Genomic DNA, 21597 nt, shown 5'->3' with positions numbered 1-21597 from the left:
CCCACCCTCATCAGCTCTCTGAACCCCCTTTCCACCATTTTTATCAGTAAAGCGAAGTAAGGGTCTCCGTTCACTTTCTTCCTCCCGGTATGCACACATTCTCTTATTTTTTTTCCAAAGCCAGGAACAAGTCCTAACATTGCTGTTTATTCTCTGTTCGGTTTAAAAGCCAGGAAAGGGTTAAATGGCTGCTTTTCCTTCCCTCTGGGTGTCTTCTCCTAATGCCAAAGAAGAAAAAAAACAAATGTTTTGCACAGCACTTTGCAAAACAAAGTGGCAGGGAAGCTGCCCGGAGGGAATGAAGCAGCAGCATTTTAACCGTTTCTTGGCTTGGCTTTAAAAAAATTAATGAGAATGATACAAGCATGAAAAGTACATGTTTTCCTCCAGAACTCTGCTACCTAATGCCTCTCCAGTGGGCGGCAGCCCAATCAGCAAATACAGGGGGGGGGGATGCATTCCAACATTGCAACATTACAACACATGCAGTTTTAAAAAAAATGACATCAGCTCCAGCCCCCACATAATCCGGCTCTAAACAGACACATCTCAGCAGACACCAAATTACCTCAAGGTTGTGTAGTGCAGAAGGATGGGACCTCAAGCCATTTCAGCACCGATCAGCATGAATGTTCAGTATTGCCAGCGTAAAGTGTGCCATGTGGAATGGGCCTATCTTAGAAAGTTCCAGCTTACTGAGAAGTCCTTATATCTTTCATGGTTCAGGCCTCCAGACTCCTTATGGTCAATGACCACCTCCTGCAAGGGGCCAGCTCTCAGTTCCTTCCGTTTCCAGCTCAAGTCAGCCAAAGAGACCCTTCTTCCTGCCCCAGTAGGTTTTATTCTCTCCCTTTGTCCATCCTCTGGACAGGTCAAAGGGGCAGGTCAGAGAGGCATTTCTTGGAGGTTCCAGAAAGAAACCTTTCTGGCATTTTACTCCTACAGGTCTCTGACCCCCGCCCCCGCCATACCTGGAAGGGTTATGCTTCTAGCAGAAAGTCTTTTGGCCACATCTGCATAACTAAAGCCCAAGGCTGGGTGTGGCTTGGAAAGCATCTAGCTTTCCCTTCCCACTCCTACCTGTTTTTAGCTAAGAGAGACTTTTCAAACGGGGAGAGACTTTTCAAACGGGGTGACGCAGTCCAAACCTGCAAATAAAAGCATTTCTCCATAGATAGGTTTTATGCTATTTATGTCCAGTGGCTTGTTTTTAATGGGTTATTTTTAATATTGTTACATGGTTTTGTAAGCCACATTGAGCAGGACTCTGAATAGGCAGCATAGAGATATCTTAAACAAACGAGAAAACAGTTCACATAAGATCCACTGGGAAATAAACTAAAAAGAAAATAAATAAATAACAACAACAACAACATTCTATTTATATACCACCCTTCAGGACAACTTAATGCCCACACAGAGCGGTTTACAAAGTATGCCATTATTATCCTCACAACAAAACACCCTGTGAGGTGGATGGGGCTGAGAGAGTTCCTAGAACCTGTGACTCACCCAAGAACACCCAGCTGGCTTTAGTGGAGGAGTGGAGAATCAAACCTGGTTCTCCAGATTAGAGTCCTGTGCTCTTAACCACTACACCAAACTGGCTCTTAACCACTCCAGCAAACTGGCCTACACCAAACTGGTCTCTCCCGTGCTCTTAACCAAACTGGCTCTCTTTATCAGCTATCTGTTTGTTTGTTTTTAAAAAAGAGATAGCTGATAAATTCCACCCCCTTGGCAAAGGTGATGGAAACATGATAGTTGAGAAGTGCAATCTGAATTAATTCAAATATTAAAATAGCCATTTTAATTGTAGCATAGGTTAAGTAATGAGGACAACTTAGCTAGGAGAGACGCATAAGCAGGACAAGTAGGGAAAGCCCTAGACTAGGTCTTCAAAGGTTCAGGTGCATTGGAAGAAGGTTTCAAAAGGATTTTCAAGAACTGTTACAAAAAAAAGTATATGTCTCAACTTCCCCTCCTTGCCCACTTTCCTAGACCAGTGCTTATTCAACCCTTCCAACTCATTTCCAATACTGTAGAGACAGAAAACCTCCACAGGGAGGCAGTCTCTCCCCTTGAATGTCTTATAAGAGGAGCCTTGGTCCAATATTAGTTCAGTGTGAACAAAAGGCTCCTAGAAGAAACTATAAAGATACAACCAGCATATTAAAAGAAAGAAAGGTTTCTTTTTCTTTTTGACAGGGAGCTGAAAGAAAAGCCACCCACTGCCAAATTGATGCAGGAAGTTATATGTGCACATCATTGGATATTGCACTATTGGATATCTGCACATCATTGGATATTGCACTATTGATGCAGTGCAACTATAATTCCCAACTGGGATTTCTTGTACGGACAAGACAATTCAGAAAGTGAATGATGGCTTATAGTGAAATAATTGCACAATAGCCAAAGACGTGTGGAGACAGCAGTAGTTTGGTCCTCATCCCTAATGTTGCCAGAACTTGACCACCTCTCCATTTTTAAGTACATTTTTGTCTTGATCTTCCTCCAAGGAGTTCAAGATGATGTATATCATCCTTCTTTCTCCATGTTATCACTGCAGCCCTGTGAGGTAGGTTAGGCGAAGAGAAAATGAATGGCCCAAGGGCATGCAGCAGCCTAATGGGAGAGTAGGGATTTGAACCTGGGTCTCCCAGATCCTAGCCTGACATGCCAACCACTACACCACACTTGAGGCTATCATTTTATGACAGGTGACTTTTCTTGTTCTACTTAGGAGTGATGGGAGAAGTAACGTTGGACAGAATTTTCCCTTCCACGTAGCTGTAAAAGGCACAGAAGCCTCATTGGGACCCTGAATCCATTCCCAATTTGGGGGAGGAGGGGCAGAAAAAACAGGGAGTGACTATCATTTCCACCCTAAGCAAAGTTATCCCTCCTAAGTCTATTGAAGTCAATGTGCTTAGAAAGGTGTAACTCTGTTTAGGATGGTCTGCCACTCAGTACAAATTCTACCATCTTTCCACACGATGTTTTTGACCAAGTATTATCTTTCAGGCTTGGTTTTTAATTTATCCTTCTAGTGGTCTATATTTTCAGGGTTGTTGGTGGAGAATGCTGTCCAGTCATGGCTGACTTACAGCAATCCTTGCTGGGTTTTTAAAGGCAAGAGATTAACAGGGTGGTTTGCCATTTCCTGCCTCTGCTGCCCTCATCTTCGAGGTCTCCCTTCTCATTACTAGGACAATCCTTCTTAGTTTCCAAGATCTGACAAGATCAGGCTTGCCTGATTACCCAGGTCAACATATTTTCAGGGTTACTAACTTTTATTCCAAAAATGCTCCTGTGCCTTTAATAGCTGCATGATTAGAGTAAATCCAGCAGGTAAAGATTCTTCAGCCACAGAATTTCTCATGCTGAGAAAAGTTTCTATTTTGCTTGTTGCATAGTTCAGGAGCTCTGTCAGAAAAAAAAGTTGTAGCTCTACTTCCAAAGGTTGCTGTGAAAATATAAATGAAATATTATTTAGTAATCTAAATAATAGAGTATGAGAACCAAAATATACTTCCATTAATCCTCTACAGTCCCACAAGGTGAAATCTTAGCATATTGTCAAAAGGTTTCTGAGGGCTTGGGGAGGGTGGCAAGTAGGTTAGGGTCCAAGTTCTTTACCTCTGAGTACACAGAGATGTTTTGTTAAACTGCCGACACCACGACTGGTTATGTCCTTTCAAGAAAGCCCCATGGAAAGGGCTCATTATCTCACAGCATGTAAGTGAAAAACAGCCAGCAGAGTTGCTCAAGAAACAGGGTTTTATGGTTTGCACATATGAAATATGCCGTGTTGCAAAAGAACCAAATGTCCTTCCTCAAGCTGCTATTCAGTTGTCATGGGAAGTACCTTTTTTTCCTTGAGTGAACACTTTTGTAAACCAACAAAGGTATTTGTTGTTTCTGCCCTTCTCCTTCGAGCAAAACTCCTTCCCAATTGAGAATGCTGTAGGATTGCCTGGCCTGTAAGTGCACGTGAAAACACCAGTTGCACACAAGACCTTCTCCCCTCCCTCTTCCTTTTATCATTTTAAAAGTTCCCATCTTTAGCAGCTGAGGGCTTCCCACCATGCCATTCAAACACGGGATCATTTCTCTAGTACTCCTTTCCTGCCTGACTGCAACATTTCATGGATCATGTTTAGTAATAATGTTCATTGTTGTGATCTAGCAATTGCCAATTATGTTTAAAATCCTGAAAAAGTCCAGCAGTTGCTGTGGGAAGCTGAGGCAAGGAAACTATGGAGGAAACTGTCATGTGGATTGCCACCACAAATGCCTCTGCAGCAGCAAGAACTAAATGGAGAATCATCATTACCATGTAGAGTAGCTTTTGTTTTCTTATTTTTCCCTTGTGTAATTGCTCCTGATATATTCCTACACGTCTTAATTTTAGTTTTTTCCTTTGCTGGTGGTGTCATGCTCAATACCCCCCCTACACTTCTATGACTTCCTTTGGGGCCTATTCAACCCTCCAGCCAAACAGGTAAAATATCTTTTCTATGCTGTCAAGTGCAGGAAAAAACTCAACAGTGAAATGGACACATTGCAGCATGGTGTTCTCCATCTCCTTCTCCCCCTTACCTGTGTCATGTATAAGCACTGTTACAGACTTCTGGAAAGACTGCACATGGTTTTTGGAAATTGCTTGGCTGCATTGTTCAGGCAGAGTCACACAAACATGCAAAATGACTGCAGCAATACTGGTACTTGTTTGATCAGAGCACCCTAGTAGTTCCTACAAATTAGGAGATATATGTCCCATCCAAAACAGCACTAAAAAGCTATTAAAAAAAACAAAAACAAGAAACCAGCAGGCAATATCAAACAAGAAAAGCTCAATTTATTGGAAGCTTGCAAGTGAAAGAAAATCCAACCTTGGGTTCTCAATTCTAAATCATAAACTGAGAGTTCCAAGTGCATGAATAAAACACGCATAATTTTTTCATAATGAACTGATTTCATCAACAACTAAGTACAGATAAGAAACAACAGATTCTGATCTATGGAACTGGCTGTCTAGAGGAGCATTAACATAGGTCAACTGAGGCTGTCCAGGGATCCAACACAGGGACTAGCTGTTTTGAATGGAGAAGCCAAGTCTATGGATTTGTGCATGACTGTAATCAAAGGACCAGGAAAGTTGCCTTTGTCTTCTCTACATGTTGTTCCAGAACTCTGTTCACCAGACAATGTGTTTCTAGACAGAGAGGAAGAAAGAACCGTTTAAAAGCTTGGGAGGGAAAAGATGATTTTGCTCCTTTTAAATAATCAGACTCTCGTCAGCTCCAAATCCTTGTAAAGCTTCAAAGAATTTTTCATTAAAATAATGAACCTCTTAAGTAGTCTTCTATACTATATGGAAGGCGACAGGCTTTGACATCAAGAACCACAGAAAAGCTTGCCCATCAAGGAGCATGGAAAAGCTACCAAGGAAGCAAAACTGATGACTCTGGAAAATTGCTCATTTTTTGCTCTGGACGGTTGGACCTCATCCTGAAAAGGGGTGGAGCACATTAGGCTTGGTTGACACATGCAGGAGCATGAGATGGTAGAATGGGCTGCATCACCTCAGTCTGTTCTCAGCAACCACATTTTGGGGTGTTCCTCTGTTTAAAAACTCCATACAAATAGAAAATCAGCATAGCAAGCCAAGAGAAGGGGTGGAATCTCTCCCAGCTGTGCTAGTTCTCTTATTTGCAGGAGGTTTTTTTAAACACACAAAGTTGTAATCCACCATCTGCTATATGAAGTAGTGCAGTCCATTTTTCCAGCTCAGGACTCTTCCAACTCGTTCCCCTGTACATTTGAATCAGGCCTTAGCAGCAGCAAGAAATCTTTGGGGGGTGGGGGGGTGATCCTTTGCTTTTTCCTCTTTTACTGAGGCATAACTAAGGCCTTGTGCTGCTCATCAGCATCTTCTCCTTGAACTCAGTAGGACTTACCTAAGTACTGTACATCATATATTGTCCCAAGATGCACCCCCTGATCAGGTTGACAGACATGGACTAGGAGTTCTGTATTTCCCAGGTGTGCAAGGGTCTGATTTGGAACTGGACCATAGTGCACAGGCAGAAGAGGCTTAGACCTTCTCTTTCATGCCAGTTTTCTAACCCAGAGAGCTACTTTTTAGCTTGTTGGGAGAATGTAACATGTGCCAATGGGGTACATAGACCACATTTATCAATTTAAGTCAGAGACATAGCTAGGGAAAGTGTATCATGTAATTAGGTCCCGAGAAATACTGAAGATGATTGGGCTGTATTTAGATAGAGACAGAAGGCAGACCTATTCTGTGCTTGTTGCTCTCCCAACCCCTCCTCTAGATGGGGCATTCCAGTTAAACAAGGAAATGGTGGGAACTGTGACCGGGATCTGTAAATATGGGCCAACAATACACAAGTAGAAACCAAAATAGACTTAGCACAGTTCCACTTGTGCAAAATGTTGTGCAACAGATAGCATTTACCTCTATATTATAGTGCCTGGAAACTGCTTGCACCTTGAACAAGCAAAACTCAAGTGGGGATACAGTAAGTTTGACTAAGCACAAACAGCTACCATATTCTTGCATTTCTGCTTGTGCAAGAGGGTTAACTCTGGAGGAAATTTGGTGGTGAATCCAACCCTTAATCTTGATATTCATTATACAATGTAGTTTCTGTTCTTCCAAGGCCTGTGGCTGCTGTGCCTTCCCTCCTGCGGCCAGTGATTTCTGCCAATGTTAAGCTTTGGAGTGCTTCATGAGATGTTCAATTGAATAGCACAATTGGCAGCTTTTCATTCTTTACAAAGAAATTCCTTCCTACTCGTTTAAAACAGGAATAGGATGGGCTGTAATTAATATATTTTTCACTGATTTGACACTAAACAATATACAGCATTGTAAACCTTTAATCACAGACATTTAGGGTTTTTTTGTTTACACTACAGGGCCTCAGCATTTGAAAGTAGAAATCAAACCAGCACTTCAACAAACTTAACAGAAAAATTCAAAAAGATGATGGAAATCTTCACAAAGCAGAATAAAAGATTTGTGGAGCCCCAAGATAGAGGATATGATGAAAAGTAAAGTATGCTAAAAATGCAAATAAGTTGCATTATGTTTAAGAAATTAACAAATTGCCAGCCCTTCTTTATAACAACTCCATGTTATTAATAGAAGCCTAATTCATATACTTGTACACAACAAGCAACCATACAGCCGCACTGCAGAGGGTCAAGGCAGCTTCTACATAGAGGTTTTGCTTCAGTTAGGCATCCAATCGGAAGCAGGTTGTTGTTGTTGTTGGGCATACACACATTGTCCCCTTATTGTTCACTTTCTAGGTTTTACCTGCTTTGCTGCAATCTTTCCCAAACTTGGTTTATAACATTTTTTTGGGAAAGGTCATAAACCACCTTTGCACAGCGCATGATCAGGAGGGCGTGCAGAAGGTTCTGCCTACACTGATGCTATTTCCCTCAGCCTCCATGCCACCATCCCTCCCCCTCTCTTGGGGTGATTTTTTTCCTAGCTTTTCTTTTTAAAAAGTTAATTAGTAGAAAATACATATACAAAAACAACCATCCATTACGGACAACTGCTAACTCCTCTGAATACCTAGGTTTCATTTAAAAGAGCTAGAATCTGCTTAAAAAAATCAAACCTGGGAATTCAGAGAAGCTACCAGATCATGGCAGCTGATCATAATAATGTAGATCACTGTTTTTTTAAAAAAGCCCTTTGATGGAGTGGCTGGGAAAATGCAAGGAAAAGAACAGCCAATAGAGGAAAGTGAACACAAACCATATGTGTGTGTGTGTGTGTGTGTGTGTGTTCTGGTCCCATAATCCTTCCATTTATCCCAATTTCTGCATGCATATTTTTTTGCTTTAGTTTTCACTTCAGTTTTTTTGTCTTTTCCAGTTCTTTTGAGACCTTTTACCACGTTTTTAAGCCAAATCTGAGTCACCTTTGTTCTTTATGTGTAATAGTTCTTTCAATTTGTGTTATCCAACCCAATGACTGGACATTCATCATCACAGAACCACTCCTCCCTCCTTCATCTTCCTTTACACCACCTCTCCTGGTTTCTTTTCAACTTTTTTTAAAAAATCACTTTCATACAGCTGCTGTAGCACAGTGGTTAAGTGGTTGGATTGTGAATCAGCACTCTGTTGGTTTGAATCTCACTACTGCCATAAGCTCAGCAGGTGGTCTTGGGTAAGCCACTCCTCTCAGCCTCAGCTCCCCAGCTGTATTGTGGGGATAATAACAACACTGACCTTGTTCACCGCTCTAACCTGTAGGGCACTAATTGGTCTACATGAATATAAGCACTATTATTATTATTTTGCTGTATCAATATACCATTGTATATTGAACACTGTATATTGAACCCCTAGCTCTCATTTTTTTAAAAAGTAAGTCTCTAGTCCCTTCCCTTGTGGAGATACAAGGAAAAAGGCGTATCTCCACAATGGAAGAAGCTAGACACTTTAAAAAAATGAAATCTGGTAATTCTGAGAACTTGCTTCACCTATTATTACAACAGTGCATCATTATAGTTATATGAAAGTAGTGATTATAAAAAATTGCAAAAGCTCTGGTAGCCCTGGAGGGGGGGTGGGCCACTTCCAGCAGCAGAAAAAGTGGCGTGGTTTGAAGGGGACATAGACACTGCTGCTTTGGGCTCTGCCGCCACAGAGACTGGTTTGCCCTGCTGGTGCCAGCCTCTGCCTTCTCGCTCTGCGTCAGCCCAGGGGGAGGCGCTCTGGTTTGGACTGTGGCGGGGGGCTTAGGGAGCTGTTCTGCCCTTTTAGGCTTCCCTATGCAAAGACAGACAGTGTGTTCATTTTCAATCTTTTTTTAAAATTCAGCCCTTATATTGATATATTTATATAAGCGTGTTCAAATAATAAAAAATATAAAGTGGAAGGGCACTGTGATGTCACTGATGAAGCCACTTCCCTCCTTAAAAATTCTGATTATTTAAGGCACATGAGGAAGGAAATAAACCAAATCCACAACTGTAAAAATGCAGAGGAAGAGTAGATGTGAGGAAGAAGCATACCAAGCAGATTTCAGTGTTTGTGGATTGACAGCTAAGAAAACCAGGAATAAATCAAGTATGTGGAAAGCCCAGATTGTGTGGATGTTCCGTTGCTAGTGCATTAGCACATGCACTGACAACTAAACGGAGAGTCCTTGCTGTGTCCACTCTCATCTACACCTTTCCTGTCAACACACTTGCACATGTGTATAGAAGGGAGTCACGTAACAGTCCAAGCTCTGCTTCTAGGACTGGTACATACTTTCAGAGGTAAGAGGAAGCATGCCTCCTTGATTCCAATGCTGGTCTGGACTTGTGCTTTGTGGGGCAACTGGAGAAGTGATGGAACATCGCGTATGTCTTTCAAGAACATGAGCCACAAATTCATGCTTGGCCTTTTTGTTAGGAATAGGTCAATGTGCTTGACTGAAGAAAAAGTGTGTTTAAAAAAATGTTAACAGAAGTCAGAAAAGAAGGAACAAACTGAAGATATATCTCTTCCTGGACATAGGTTGTCTTAGAAGGTGCTTAGATGCCCAAAACAACAAGAAGGAAGAAGGAAAAGGTTCCTTTTTATGTGCTAGACAGGAATTAAAAAATAAAAAAGCCTCAGTTTCACACGTTTGCACCCATCTCTCCAGACAAATGCACAAAGTGTTGAAATTGTGCTTGTAACAAGACCCAAGAGAGCAAGCAATAACTTCCCTGAGCTAGCAACAGGCAGGCACACTCAAACACACAATGATAAATAATCACACATTTCAGCATTTCTTCCAAGCATTAATCCCACACCACTTCATCTACCCAGAGATTGTTAGGTGGGAAGCAACAGGTCATATGGAGGTGCCATTTCATTTTATAAAAATCCATTAACTCCTCCAGGAGACAACAGCTTTACTGACAAGCCGCAGGTCTCATTCTTATGTCACATTAAATAAGCAGCACTAGCAACCAGAACTCAGGAAAAGAGCCTGAACCTCAGTGTTTCCATTCACTTCACATTTGTGGGAGAGATCAACACACAAGAAGATCCTTCATTGGTTGGGAAGAATCCATTTTGTGACCAGATTCCTCCTCACAGAGGCTACTGGCATGCCCCTGCATCTGGGTACTCCTCCTCCAGACTGGTGCCACATCGCTTGCTAGTTTGCTTTGTAGACATCCTTTCGTCTTCGCACTTCTTTTAGAACCCGGGCTCGAAAAATGTCCCAGTCCTCATCCCTTTGACGGTGAAGGCCCACAGCTTCCTGCACATCCCGACAGTGAGTTCTCAGGAAGGGGTTGTATTGTTTCTCCTCACTAATGGTGGAAGGACACTGTGAGAAGAACAGAATGAACAAGGGCATTTAAATATTTGTAAGTAACGGGTGGGGAGGGAAGGTGGTATGGTAAAGCCCAATCTCGTCAGATCTTGGAAACTAAGCAGGGTTGGTACTTGGATGGATGACCACCAAGGAAGACTCTGCAGAGGAAGGCCCTAGCAAACCACCTCTGCTTCTTGCTTGCCTTGAAAGCCCCTTGGTGGGGTTGCCATAAGTTGGTTGCAACTTGACGGCACATATATATACACAAATATGGCACATATCGGTCACTACAATAATTTACAACATCATAAAAATAGGAGTGCAAGAGAAGGCAAATGCTTCATTCTTAAATACTTAAAATACATTTTTACACACCTTGGAGTAATTTTGAACATTTGCTTTTTACCTATTGCTTGCATTACTACACTACTACACTGTTGTATACTCTGCATTTACAAGCAAGGAACCCACTTGTGAGGATCACTTCATTTCCCCCTTCCTCACACTATTTCCTCTCTCTCTCCTCCAGACAGCCCCCCATATTCTTTTTTCCTTTCTGTTTGCTTCTTTCCTTCCCACTCACTGATCAACTTTTCTTTTATTGGCCTCCAGCCTTCAGCTTTATTTATTATTTACTTCATTTATACTCTGGCTTTCTCCCCAATGAAAACCCAAAGCAGATTACATTATTCTCCACTCCTCCATTTTATCCTCGTAACAACCCTGTAAAGTAAGCTAGGCCGAGAGTGTGTTACTGGCACAAAATCACCTAGCCCGTTTCAGTGGCAGAATGGGAATTTGAACTCAGATCGACACTCTAATCACTACGTAACACTGGCTCTCAGCTTTCCCTCCCTCCCCCCCCCCCCCCAGCAGCCTCTCTTTGGAAAAAGTCTGGCCAAGTTGCAAAAATGCTGTGGTTGCAAGTCCCTCAGATGAGTTACGTGGTGAACACTGCTGAGCCTGGCCAAATCACTCAAGTTGTGTGGAGGCTGTTGCTGGGCCCAGGCAAGTTACATGAAGTCATCTAGTAGCCACCAGCACACCTGTGTGAGTTGCAGAAAATGCATGGTAACAAGCTGTCTTGTCGTTTCTGCTAGGCCTGGCTCTAATGAGTCCTTCTTTGGGAAAGGAGGAAGAGGAGCAGGAGTGGACTGGGAGGTCAAAATAACCCTGGAAAGTACCCCCCCTGCCATTTACTGACAGAAACCAAGGTTTGAAAACTGGCAATATTGTTGTGGTAGCCTAAGAAGCCCCACAATGGCCACTGAGCTCTCAGAAGGTTTTCATTTCTTAGAAGTACAGGCACTGCTTCTATTATTTTGAGTGGTTTTAACTCCCTAACACATTTTTTTTTAACATTTCAGATTTTTCTGTAAATCTGGGGCTTTTCTTTGGTTTGCAGAAAGATCTGTTTTGCCTACTAATGGCTTTACTCTCTGGATTTAAGCATCCACAGATGGGGCTAAGATAGAATTAGATATATTGATACAACACATCACACGTGTGCGTACACAAAACCTTTAAAAAAAAACATTAGCAGGGGGGAAAGCCCTCCTTTCCCCTTAGTTCGTCTACTTCTCTGTCTCCTGGGATCCCCCTCCTCAGATAAGCAGCTCTGCTACGGCGTCTGGGACTGCCTCCTCTGCTTTTACCTGGGCAATCGGTGATTATCTTTCTTTTTTTAGGGTAGAAAGTTTATTTCAGCAGTCACAGAGGTGGTCATAACTCATCTTTACTTCAATTAATGTTTAACATTCATTTAAAAATGGTAACTGAAATCTCATAATTGTATTAATATGCAACAGGTTTTCAGGGCAATATTACTGTAATATTTGTGACTTTTTTCTGTTCCACGTCTGCTCGGGGTGATTAGACCATATGGGCAGCTGATGGGCAGACAACTAGAACTGGCTATAAGATAAATAGCCCTCCCCTATGGCCCTTCTCTGCTAGTTAAAGCATGCTGGGTGCAAAGGAAGGAATGAAGAAGCTCCTCTGAGCCAATTTGCACCATTCCCCCTTTTAAAAGCAAGCATTGGGTGACATATGAAATGCAAGTTGGGCTGGGGTGTCCCAAACCAAACTCACATTTTGTGTAATATGTAAAGAAGCCTTAATTCAATAAAAACATATAAACACACACACAACACTAAAACCTGGGAGGAGGGCTGATCACAGTTATCAGGGGTATGCCCAACAAAACAAAAAAGTCTTCACCTGCTGGTGGAAGATAATGATAGAGGGAGACAGACAAACCTCCCTGGGGAGGGAGTTCCAAAGTAGAGATGGGCACGAACTGAAATAAGAACCAAAATTAAGCACGAACCAGGCCGGTTCATGGTTTGCAAACTACGGTTTGTCAGATCTCATTTCTGACGAACCGCCATGAACTTTAAGCTGGTTCGTTTGGTTCATTTTTTGGTTCGTGACTGCAGACAGCCTGGTGCCAATCAATCAGTTTCCTAGGCAACAGGGGATGGACTTCCTGCAGACTTTCTGCTGGCCTGGAAGTGACCTTCTACTGACCCAGAAGTGATCATTTTCTGACCTTGATGTGACGTTTTCACGAACCAAACGAACCGGTTCACGAACTGGGGCAGGTTCGTGAAAGTTCATGGTTCGTAAAATTTGACAAACCATGAACCGCATGGTTCGGGTTTTTTTCGGTTCATGCCCATCTCTATTCCAAAGTTTTGGCATCATGACTGAGAAGGCCCTTTCTCATGTTGCCACCCATCTATCCTCAGATAGCAGGGGCACCTGAAGCAGGACCTCCCAAGTGGATAGGTCCAGGTTCATATGGTCCAGGTTCATATGGGAGAAGACGATCCTTAAGTTATGCTCACCGCAAGATGTATAGAGGCTTTGAAGCAGCAACATCCTGAACTGAGCCCAGAAGCAAAATGGGGCTCTATGCAAATAGAGCAACAGAGAGCCATCATGGTGTAGTGGCTAAAGTTTTGGACTAAGGACCTAGGAGACCCAGGTATACATAAGGACCTAGGAGACCCACTCTGCCACGTAAGTTTGTTGGGTGACCTTGGGCCAGTCTCACATTTTCAGTCTAACCTACCTCACAGGATTGTTGTTAGGATTAATGGCACAGATTAGAACTATGTGAGTCACTTTGGGTCCCCACAGGTGAGAAAAGTGGGATATAAATGGAGTTTAAGAAAGACGAGAGTCATATAGTTCCTTATAACCCATTCCAGTCAACATTTTGGCCACAGCATTTTGTACCAACTGTAGCTTCTGGAACTGGTAAAGGGTACCTCTAGCTACTGCTTCCACCTGTTTATCCAACTACAAGCCCAGGTCCAGCACCGCCTCCAAGCTACGAACCTGCTCCTTTAGGGGGGAATACAAACCCATCCAGAAGCGGAGATATCCCAATTCCTGGGTCAAACCTTCCACCCACCAGTAGCACCTCCATTTTGTCAGGATTAAGTTTCAGTTTATTAGCCTTCATCCATCCCTCCAGGTACTTGTTCACAGATTCCACAGTTTCTCTGGCAACTGTTGGAAGGGCAAGATAGTGCCAGTTACATACTGTTGGCAGCTCTGCCCAAATCTCTGGATGACCTTTCCCAATGGCTTTATGTAGATGTTGAGAAGCATGAGTGGGGGATAGAACTTTGTGAGACCTGTAGGCCAGAGCTCAAGGAGCCAAGCAGCAGTCCCCCAACACTACGCTCTGAAACCTGCCTTCAAGGTAAGACTGAAACCACCACAGAACAGTGCCTCCCATTTCCAACCCTGAAAAGCGGTCCAGAACGATACCATGACTGATAGTATTAAAAGCCTCTGAGAGGTCCAGGAGAATTTACAGGGTCACACATTCCCTGTTCATCTTCTGGTGCAAAGTGACCAAGGCTATTTCAGTCCCATAACCATGCTTGGAAACCGATTGGAATGAATCCAAACAATCCACTTCATTCAGGAATCCCTAACATTGCCCAGCCACCATTTGTTCAATTACTTTGTTCAAGAACGGTACATTTGAAACTAGGCAGCAGTTCTTCAAGTCTCCTGGATCCAGAGTAGATTTCTTCAGGAGTGGACACATCACTGCTCACTTCAAGGCAAAGGCAACCCCTCCCTCTCTCAGGAAGGCCTTTACTGTCTCCCAGACCCCACCTCCCAGCAGCCAGGAGTGGCAAGGATCGTACAAGCAGGTGGTAGGTCTCAGACTTCCAAGAATCCTGTCCACATCCTCAGAATGGACAAACTGAAAGGTATTCCATGCAAAAGGACACGTCAGAACCTTGGTGTGAGATGTGAGAGATTTCATTTGCAAAGCATTTGGCAAAGTGATCACAACGGGATGCATAGCAATCTACCTCCTTGTCTTGGCAGTAATACATGTGAAAAGGAGCGAAAGGTCTTAGATCATACACTGAACATGAGGCAGCAGTGTGATGCGGTAGCTAAAAAGGCAAATGTGATTTTAGGCTGCATCAACAGAAGTATGGTGTCCAGATCACACAAAGTGATCGTATCGCTTTACTCTGCTCTGGTTAGTCCTCACATGGACTACTAAGTTCAGTTTTGGGCACCACAGTTTAAGAAGGATGTTGACAAGCTGTGTCATGTCCAAAGAGGGGCAACAAAGACGGTGAGGCGGCTGTGTACCAAGTCCTATAAGGGAATACTGAAGGAGCTGGGCATGTTTAGTCTGGAGAGGAGGTGACTGAGAGCCAAGCTACAAGTGACTTTCCTCCTGCTCCTGAGCTGGAGAAAAACTGGAATGAGGCATGTTAGAGCAGCAGCAGTTTCTTCCGCTGTCGCTGCGGCTGGAGCGTCACCGACAGGGTGGCTTTCTCCAGAGCAGCTCCCCGGGAGCAAGACGCCCAGGGGGAAAGTAGCAGCTGCCCGCCCCCAAAGATCGTTGAGAGCCCTCTTGTCCAGCAGGCTTGTGACTGAAGGAAAGATTTGCAAAAGCTGCTGCTGCTGCCGCCAGCTTTCTCTGGCTCTTCAGGCAGCGATTCTAACAGAGAGGGGAAGGACACTGGGACTTCAGTTCCCAGGAAAACTTGTGAAAACAATCAAGTGTTCTCCACATGAAAGAAGTCACTTGTAGCTTGGCTCTGAGAGGTGATGTGATAGCCCTCTCCAAGTATTTGAAGAGCTGTCATAGAGAGGATGGATCAGAGTTGTTTCTGTTCTCCCGGAGGCTCAGACCAAAAACAATAGGTTAAAATTAAATCAAAAGAGTTTTCAGTTAAACATTAGGAAGAACTTCCTGACAATTAGAGCAGTTTCTCAGAGGAACAGATTTCCCTGAGGGGTGATGGGCTCTTGTTCCTTGAAGGCATTTAAGAGCAGCTATATGACCATCTGGCAGCAGTGATGATTCTATAACTCAGTATGAATGGGAGAGGAGGGCAGAAAGGGATGAACTGGTATTAGGCTCTTGTGGCCCTTTCTTACATGCTCAGGCTAATGCCAATTGCAACCTTGGGGTCAGGAAGAAATTTTCCTCCAGGCCAGATTGGCCATAGATCCTGGAGGTTTTTTGCTTTCCTCTGGGCACAGAGCTGGGGTCACTGGGGGAGGTGAGGGGGTGGGGAGATAGCTGGGAATTTCCTGCATTGTGCAGGGGGTTGGATTGGTGACCCTTGGGGACCCTTCCAGCTCTGTTTCTGTTTCCTCCTTTAGGCCAGAATTCAATAGGCCCCTGAACACCCAGAAGAATTCTGCCGGTCTACACTATGCGGATGCAATGGTGGTTGAGAAATATTGTTTCTTTGCCACCATCACTGCCGCAGAGGAGGCTTTAAAATGAGCTCTTCTTTCTTTTTTTTCTCCTTTCTATAAGCCAAATTTCAACCAGTTATTAAACAAACAAAAACCCAAACAGCTTGACTAAGACATATACAGGAAAATCCCTAGACACCTAGACAGGTGTTTCCAGTGAGAAGGAAGAGCCAGGAAATTGCTCTTGGGTGAATGCCACAACACCTGCAGTGGACGGACAGTATGGAACAAAGAAGCTGCAGGGAGAGAAACATGCACGAATGCACAGCAAATGCAAGGGAAGGGGGAAATGGTTGAATCTTCCATCTATAAAACGTTCTAAATGACATCAGCTATCCCCCATCCTCTGCCTGTTCTGAGCGTGTAGCAGCAGCTTCTGATCTGCAAGAACCATCCGTCCTTCTGTCTGTCTGTTTCTCTCTCTCACACACACACTCTTCCTCACCGTGCTTTTCTTCTCCACCCGTTGTTGATTCACCCACTGCAGCTTCTGCTCCAGAAAATGATTCTCGGCTTCCATAAGACCGGCAAACATTAGGCACTCTAAGGCATACTCGTGCCCTAAAAAGAGAAAAGGACATCAATGATCAATTGCCTTCAAAGCCCAACTAACAGGTGCTCTCTTTCAGCCCTTCTGATTCCGCAAAGCTCAAAGTGCACTTCCTCTAATTCACTGTAACTACTACACTTTGGGTCCCATGATGGTTTATTTATTCATTTGGAAAATATATATGCTGCCTCACCAGAGATCTACTTGAGGCGGCTTAAAGTAACAAAACACAGCAATTAAAAACAAGTAAAGGGCATGAAAACAGCATAAAACGAACACCAAGCAGCCTAAAATGATAAAGATAAAATAGAAGCAGAGCACAAAACAAAACAAAAAAAGAGAAAAGGAGAAAGTCTTCGCTAAAAGGAATGCTTTGGTCTGGTGAGTTTGCCTGGTGTCCATCTATCTTTAGGCACCAGGCCAAAGCACTCCTTTTAGCGAAGACTTTCTGCTTTATCTCTTCAATTCATATACCAGCTACAGCTCTTCCTCAGAACCCATGATCTGACCATGGTAAGCCATGCTCTGATTGCATCCACATTAGATCACTGTAATGCAATGCACAGTTAAAATCCAATTGTGAGGCAGGTGGTGACCAGAGACAGGGCTTTTTCAGTGGTGGCTCAACGAAAGCCCCCAAGCTACGAACCTGCTCCTTCAGGAGGAGCACACTATAATACAAGTGAGGAGCCACTATTGACCAGCAGCACTTCAATCTGGTCTGGACTGAACTTCAGTTTATTAGTCCTGATCCATTCCCTTACTTTCTCCAGGCATCTATTCAGGACTTCTACGGACCTACCCAACTCAGCTGATAAGGAGAAATAGCGCTGGGAGTCATCCAAAATGTGATGCCACTGCACTCCGAATCCCTGGATGATCACTCACAGCGGTTTCATGCAGATGTTAAATAAGCAGGACAGGGAACATGACCCCACAGCATAAATGCTACAGAATTGGGCAGCAGTCCCCCAGTACCATGTTTTGGAGTCAATCCGTCAAGTAGCAGTGGAACCAGTGAAGCACCGTTCCCCCCATTCCCAACTCAGCCAGCCTCTCTGGAAGGATGCCACGGTCCATAGCACTGAAAGCTGCTGAGAGGTCTAGGAGAATTCAGGGATGTGCTCCCCTCATCACTCTTCTGGTGAAGATCCTATGTCAGGGAGACTAAGGCCATTTCTGTTCCAAACCTAGGCCTGACTCCAGATTGAAATGGATCCCAAGAACCTACCTCTTCCTAGATTGCTTGAGGATGTGTAGCCACCACCCACTCAAGCACCTTGCCTAAGAATGGAATGTTGGCCATCGGGTGCTAGTTATTTAGGTCATTTGGCTTATATGAAAGGAGGTATGCATGCACTCTGTGCAATCTCAAAGCTGCTGAAGTAAGCCATAAGCAATCACATACGGTAATTACTTGGGGCTGCAATATTCCTTAATTAACTGCAATGCTGTTCTGCACGCACAGAGGTCTGCAGGATGACGGCAATATTCTCTAGATAGTAGTATTTGTCGCTTTTATACAAAGAAGTCTAGACCACATTTACACACCCAGTTCACAGTTTTGACCATACAGAGACATGTCCAATATTAAGGTTCCAAAATGGAAGAGGAGGGTGAATCGGGCACACAGAGGTATCAGTTCAGCTATTCCCACTAGTCATCCATGAGTCCACTGAGATGCAACAACTCTGGTTCCTGACATATAGGTATGGAATAAAAAGAAGCTGAGAAAGTGCTACTGCAGAATTCACCTGGCCAAAGAAGCGTATCTTCTGCAAGGTCAGCTACTGCATCTAGTGATGCCAGCATCGTTTCTGGAGTCCCTTCAAATATCCGGCCTACAAAGATAAGGAAAAAGCAGTTAATTTAACATGGAACAACTGATCAGCTGCCCTTATCTCTATATAAAATTATTCCTTCATTATTCACAGGTGCCTCTAAATCCCTTATTCCCTCCTCCCGCCACAAGGAAAGCCACTGCTTGTTTCTCAGAGAATAGGTCAGACTTCTCTCCCCAATATCCCACCTGTAAGTTGTTCAGATGCCTTTGTGCTCACTAGTGAACAGAGGAGGCAGATTCCAATTTATTGCTCGATGGTGGGAATCAAGATCATCCCTGGGAACAGGAGCAGCAGTGACAGACTTTGTCCTCCTCACCCCCTCCCATATCCTCCTCAACTGCTAACTTACCACAGCCTGAGAGGAAGAGGAGGTCTCCTGAAAAGAGAGAGGCTGGCCCTTCAAAAGGTTTCCCATCCAGCACATAGACCATGTGCCCCACTGTGTGTCCCGGAGTGAAGAGGGCTTTGAAGTTCAGCCGTCCTACCATGATTGTCTCCTTGTCTGAGAGGGGACTGGAACACAATATTAGGTCACAAGGAAGAAGAAGTAGCCTACAGCCAGTCTTGAAGATCTGTAGGGGTTTAACGTGGCATTCTGAATATGGGGGGGGGCCTGTTTGGCTGAACGCTTCCTGTGGACAAATGAATGGCACAGCAACTCTCTTTTCAAAGAGATGGAAAACTAGTGTCTTTATTGCAGCTCCCAACCAAGGAAGAGCTAATGTGGAGGGTTGCCTTCCCACTCTAGACTTGGCAGAGAAATATTTTATCTGTGCATATCACCAACAGGGGATCAGAAGTCACTCACTCTGTCAGTTCGGGGATGTCATCGCAGCTGCTGCCGTATACCCTACAGGAACTGTGCCGCCGCCGTAGTGCTGCATTCCCCCCACTGTGATCCCTGCAGGGTAATGCTCGTTAAGTGACAAAGAAAGCTTGTCTTTCCCACTAATCTTCATCTCTCTTTCCTGACAACAGTGCCCAGAAAGAGCGTTATTTCCAGTTAAGGCACGAGGAGGCAGTTCCTTCCCAGTAGTCACACTAGGGATGCAAAGGGACTTTCAGACATCCCTAGTCTTCTGCTTACCATGGGAAAGGGAAAACAAGGAGGAAAGTCTTACCAATGCTTATGTGTGCAAAGGATGGCCTCCAGAGTCACGCCCTCTTCCTCAATGACTGACTATAGAGTAAGAGAGAAAAATGCTAATGAGAACAGTTGCTGCTCTGCACCCTATAAAGGCAGTTAATAATTCTAGTCTGAAAAACAACAGCCTCAGTTTCAACAGCACGAGCACTTCCTGGTTCTCCTCTTCTGTCACACACATATAAGTGCTGCATAGCAAAGGAAGAGGGGATTGAGAACATAGAGTAACTGGAGTTACAGCCCAACTGGGAAAAGGCAAGTCAGAACTAGTCTAGCAGACAGCAGTTCACATACGATCTATCAGTCATTGGAGCAAGGGAGAGGGTGGCTTTGGAAAGGACAAAACCAGAAAGGCTCACTAATCACTTTGAAGGGCAGAAAAGCTTGTCCATCTCAAAGGCTCTCTTTGCCTACCCTTGAGTTATCCCCTAGCACAGAAGGAGAATAGCAACATATTTAGCTTCTCTGACTGAAAAATCAATTCTCTTCCACATGGAGCAAAGGATGGATTGGACCATTTCTAGCCAAGCCGGAATGGGCAGCAAGCAGGGGAAGGCAGGCCTTCATCCGGAACAGCCACTCAGCATTTCTAGTTCTGAACTGTGGCACACAGGTGGCAGGAATGGACTTCGATCAGGCCACTGCCACTGAAAAGTCAGTTCCCTTCCTCAAAGACTGATACTTGCTTTCTAAGAAAAATGCTAATTCAACAGAACTGTCCCAAGAGGGCATTTTTATAAAAGGAACAGGGCTGTAATCTATTCTACTGTTTATTATACATATTACCTTGTTCTTATAACATTTTTAGTTTTTTAAAATTCCATTCTTTTTTGCTTTCCTTACGACATCAGATTCCCATCTGATTTTTTTGTATTGTCTCTATTTTTTGTGATGCTAGCCCTATTGCATTGTTCGTTGGATGTCTCATGCTATTTTATTGCATTATCTTACACGGTGTAATCTGCCTTGAGTCTCAGTAGGAAAGGCAATCTGTAAAAATAAATCAATAAATAAAACATGCTCAAATTGTTCCAAGGCTCTGAATTAAAGTTGAGCAGGACTCCTTGCCTTCCTGTAGTATCCTCTGTGACCCTGAACAGTTGGTGCTGAGGATCAGCAGATGCTGATGGGCAAAATGCCACGCAGCACAAGGGCTTCAGTGAGGAAGGGGGGATCCGGCGGCAGAATCACCCTCTCTCCCTCCTCTTTTGACAGAGGAAGCCCAGCCAAGCAAGTGCTCCTCCAGTGCCTCCAACAGTACAGGCAGTCAAACTCTGTCTCTTTTGCAAAGATGTCAATGAAACCCTTGTTTGCTTCTGCTGCATTTATAGGTATTTTTATTTTAGCCCCTACTACTATCTAAAGTGGTTCTTTCATTGGGATTCACATGACACCTCTCTAAATCAGCAGGCGCCTAGACCAAACCCTTGAAAGGAAGCCGCTGGCTCAAGGAGGGGGGGGATATCGTTATTGTTTATAGCTGCCCTTACCCATTCATCCAAAGTCTAGGTATCAACCCCTTTTCCTTTGGGTCTCTGGTCTGGCTGTCTCATCCATCAGCCCTACATCTCCCTGCAGGCTGCAGACGAACAAAGTGCACAGCTGCTTCTTGAGTATAACAGGATGAGCCAGCTGGATGGGAGCCTTTGAAAAGGAAAGAGAAACAAGCCCCCAAGCAGGATGGATGGTGCTCATCATGTGGGGCGACTCTAACCTTAGAATGACCTTGGCTGTGGTCAGCTCCTACACAGCTGGAGACAGAGCCTTAGGCCTCAGGGGGAAGAGTCAGTGGGGAGCAGAATATGATGAGGGGAGAGTGTGCAGCAAATGTTTCCTAGGATGAGATGACAGGCTAAAATGAATACAAGTAGGATTATGCATATCAAATCGATTGCAAACTTATAAAGGGACCCGCATGACCAGTTTGCATTCAGTGCCA

At 44.0% G+C, this 21597-nt stretch overlaps 1 protein-coding gene across 2 annotated transcripts in view; it reads right to left on the bottom strand.

The window, feature by feature from the left end:
• Window positions 1-4844: 4844 nt before the first annotated feature.
• Window positions 4845-21597, bottom strand: part of LOC129325264 (probable hydrolase PNKD) — a 48699-nt gene continuing 31946 nt past the window's right edge. Inside the window, exons 4-10 of one of the 2 annotated variants that reach the window (XR_008596586.1) lie at window positions 19636-19694; window positions 19323-19415; window positions 18864-19027; window positions 18425-18511; window positions 16566-16681; window positions 10034-10372; window positions 4845-5221 (exon numbers count right to left, since the gene is read on the bottom strand). Coding sequence is in view for 1 of the 2 variants with exons in the window: in XM_054972899.1 (XP_054828874.1) it covers window positions 10199-10372; window positions 16566-16681; window positions 18425-18511; window positions 18864-19027; window positions 19323-19415; window positions 19636-19694 (693 nt within the window). In the remaining variant the exon portion in view is untranslated. Of the gene's footprint in view, window positions 10373-16565; window positions 16682-18424; window positions 18512-18863; window positions 19028-19322; window positions 19416-19635; window positions 19695-21597 lie in introns of both variants that reach the window. The other variant, XM_054972899.1, reaches the window with a different exon arrangement.

The sequence above is a fragment of the Eublepharis macularius genome, chromosome 2 (assembly GCF_028583425.1).
Source record: "Eublepharis macularius isolate TG4126 chromosome 2, MPM_Emac_v1.0, whole genome shotgun sequence".
Lineage (NCBI taxonomy): Eukaryota > Metazoa > Chordata > Lepidosauria > Squamata > Eublepharidae > Eublepharis > Eublepharis macularius.
The sequence above is the reverse complement of the archived record's forward strand: the minus strand, read 5'-3'. Positions and strand labels throughout refer to the sequence as shown.